The sequence below is a fragment of the Amaranthus tricolor genome, chromosome 3 (genome assembly GCF_026212465.1).
Source record: "Amaranthus tricolor cultivar Red isolate AtriRed21 chromosome 3, ASM2621246v1, whole genome shotgun sequence".
In the NCBI taxonomy this organism is placed as follows: domain Eukaryota; kingdom Viridiplantae; phylum Streptophyta; class Magnoliopsida; order Caryophyllales; family Amaranthaceae; genus Amaranthus; species Amaranthus tricolor.
Window position 1 is genome coordinate 14,417,161 of NC_080049.1, and position 2,817 is coordinate 14,419,977.

At 35.9% G+C, this 2,817-nt stretch overlaps 1 protein-coding gene across 1 annotated transcript; it reads left to right on the top strand.

Moving 5' to 3' along the window:
• The first annotated feature begins 314 nt into the window (after nt 1-314).
• Nucleotides 315-1,597, top strand: LOC130808376 (uncharacterized). The gene is made up of 4 exons (XM_057673853.1): nt 315-563; nt 690-881; nt 935-1,169; nt 1,389-1,597. The coding sequence occupies exons 1-4, from the start codon at nt 315-317 to the stop codon at nt 1,595-1,597; spliced, it is 885 nt and encodes a 294-aa protein (XP_057529836.1).
• Nucleotides 1,598-2,817: the final 1,220 nt, after the last annotated feature.

Below are 2,817 nucleotides of genomic sequence, written 5' to 3' on the forward strand. Positions count from 1 at the left end.
AATCCAGGTGACTATAAACCAATTGCTTGTTGTCATACTTTATATAAATGCATTACTAAACTGATTTGTAGCAGACTCAAATTGGTTCTTGGTCATATCATTAGCCCTTGTCAGGGTGCCTTTGTGGAGGGGCGCAACATTATGCACAATATTCTACTATGCCAGGATATTGTGAAGAAATATGGTCGGAAACACTGCTCTCCTAGTAGTTTGTTGAAGATTGACTTGAGGAAAGCATATGATATTTTGGAGTGGGATTTTATTAAAGATATGCTGATCTCTCTTAATTTTCTTCCCACTTCATTAATATTGTTATGACTTGTAATAGCATAGTCCAATTCTCTTTAATTCTAAATGGAACCCCCATGCCTTTGTTTAAATCAAAGAGAGGAATTAGACAAGGAGACCCAATGTCCCCTTTGATTTTTGTGATTTGTATGGAGTATCTTTCTAGATTACTTAAGGTTGCTGAGGATCATGTGAACTTTAGATTTCACCCAAGGTGCAATAGACTCAAACGGAACCATCTGTGCTTTGCGGATGATTTAATGATATTTTTTCGGGTGAGTTGGCTTCTGTTAGAATTCTTCTAGATAAATTAGAGTCTTTTGCGAACTCCTCCTGGTTTGGCTACCAACTCTTCAAAATCTGACATGTATCTTGCAGGTATCCCTACTTCTTTGAAACAGTATATAGTGGATTCTTGTAATATTCCTTTGGGTTCTCTGCCTTTTCGTTATTTGGGGGTTCTGCTTTCTTCTAAATGTAATTCTGCAATTGAGTGTGAACGTCTTGTTGTGAGAATGACCTCTAAGATTAGATCTTGGCAAGTCCGGAATCTCTATTATGCAGCTAGACTACAACTTGTTTCTACTATTTTGGTAAATATTACAAATTTTTGGTGTGGTGTCTAATCTTTGTGTTGCCTAAGAAGGTGCTAAAGCAGGTGAATGCAATCTGTAGAGCATATCTATGGCATGGGAAAGCTGATTCTGATACCCATGGAAATATGAATTGGGCTAGGGTTTGTACTCCAAAGAAGTTGGATGGTCTGAGTATTCGTAATCTAGAAGTGTGGAATCTAGCTACAGTGGGTAAACATGTATGGCATATATCCTCTATGAGTGACTCCATGTGGGTCAGATGGGTGCATGATGTTTATACAAAGGGTCGAAATTAGAGGGTCTTTAATGCTCCAATAACCTCAAGTTGGGCTTTTAAGAAGATATGCAAGGTTAAAGATAGGCTAGGTCAATGGGTGCATAATAGCTCTTACTCTATTAAATAAGTCTATCACGAGCTTTTAGGGGCTGGGCAGCCAGTTGACTGGGCGAGTTTTGTATGGAATAGAAGTTCCATTCCCAAAGCTTGATTCATATCATGGCTAGCTGTGAATGGGAGATTGAAGTCTTGGGACAAGTTGGCATTAGGGCTCATCTTTACTGACATTTTTCCATTATGTGGTTGGATATCAGAATCTCATTCTCATCTATTCTTTGCTTGTATCTATATCCTTCAATGTCTTCGAGACATTTTGACATGGTTGGGTATCAGGATTGTTAGTGATTCCCTTGCTTATTTTGCATCTCGGAAGTAGAAGTCTGCTACAGCTAAGCGAAAGATTGCTACTATTACACTATGTAGTCTTACGTATGAGATCTGGTCTGCTCGGAATGATTCGGTTTGGAATTTCAAAGTTCCTATGGTAAGTAGGGTTACTCGGCAGGTGAAACTTGCTGTAAAGAGCAGAGTTTTACATTTTTCAATCAAAAGCGTTAATATACAAAGCCCTTGGATTAGAAATCTTTTGGACTATGAGTAAATAGAGTATACTGTATAGTTATTTACTTTTGCCTGCTTTTTGGAGCTATGTTTTCCTTCTTAGAAGGGGTGCCCCTCTATCATGCTGATGCAATAAAATAGGGAGATTGTTCTCTTGTTAGGGGTACTATTTATACTGTTTTTTGCAGGATTAATGTAATATTTTTTCTTTTTCCCAAAAAAAAATTATAAACACAATAATTTAAATAAATTAATTATAGTACGACTAAACGACAATGCAACATAAAGTATTTGGTATATTAATAAATTAAAATAAAACAAGCTTACAACCCCCTTAGACACCTATTTATTTAAGGGATATTCTACATGGTACGCACGAACTTTTGCAAAAGGTTAGTGGTAGCAAATCTTAAAAAATTCCACAGAATAGAGTTGTACTTTTGGAACTCAAGTTGCCGTAACATTGTGAGCCAAAAAATGTTTGGTTTTCCGTTATCTTGGATGATCATACTCAAGTAGCCTTTTGTAATTTCCTTAAAATACAATAACCCCTTTTCCCTTATCTATCTTCTTCTTGCATTCATCTTCTTTCATCGATCTTCAAATCCAATTGAAAACACCTTCTTTAACTATTAAACACCTTTTTAAGACTGCATTAAGCAATTGTAAACTTCAATCCAATTCCATTAGTGGGGATTAATGAAGAAGCTACATACTCAAGCACAACCTTCTTACAAGACCCAGAAGCAATGGATGATCATCCCCTCACAAAAACTAAAACTGTCCCACCATCAATGATCTTATATGACCAAAAAATCCTAAGAGCCATTCTTACACATTAAAACACATTACTTTGAATATGAACAAGATTACCCACCCCATTTTCATACTATTAAGACTCAATATCAACAGGTAAGAAATGCTTTAATGCATTAGCATTAGGTTATTTTAAGAAATCCTCTAAATGGGTATTAACTTTACCTCTAAAAACTTAACTCATGCATGAGTACAATCAATTGAAACATGATTTTTAAT

Excerpts from the sequence above, each read along its gene's own strand:
- LOC130808376 (XM_057673853.1), top strand. The coding sequence starts at position 315 with ATGACTTGTAATAGCATAGTCCAATTCTCTTTAATTCTAAATGGAACC. Across the intron at positions 882-934 it reads AACTTGTTTCTACTATTTTG|GTGCTAAAGCAGGTGAATGC; the intron begins GTAAATATTACA and ends TTGCCTAAGAAG. Across the intron at positions 1,170-1,388 it reads GCATGATGTTTATACAAAGG|CTGTGAATGGGAGATTGAAG; the intron begins GTCGAAATTAGA and ends TATCATGGCTAG.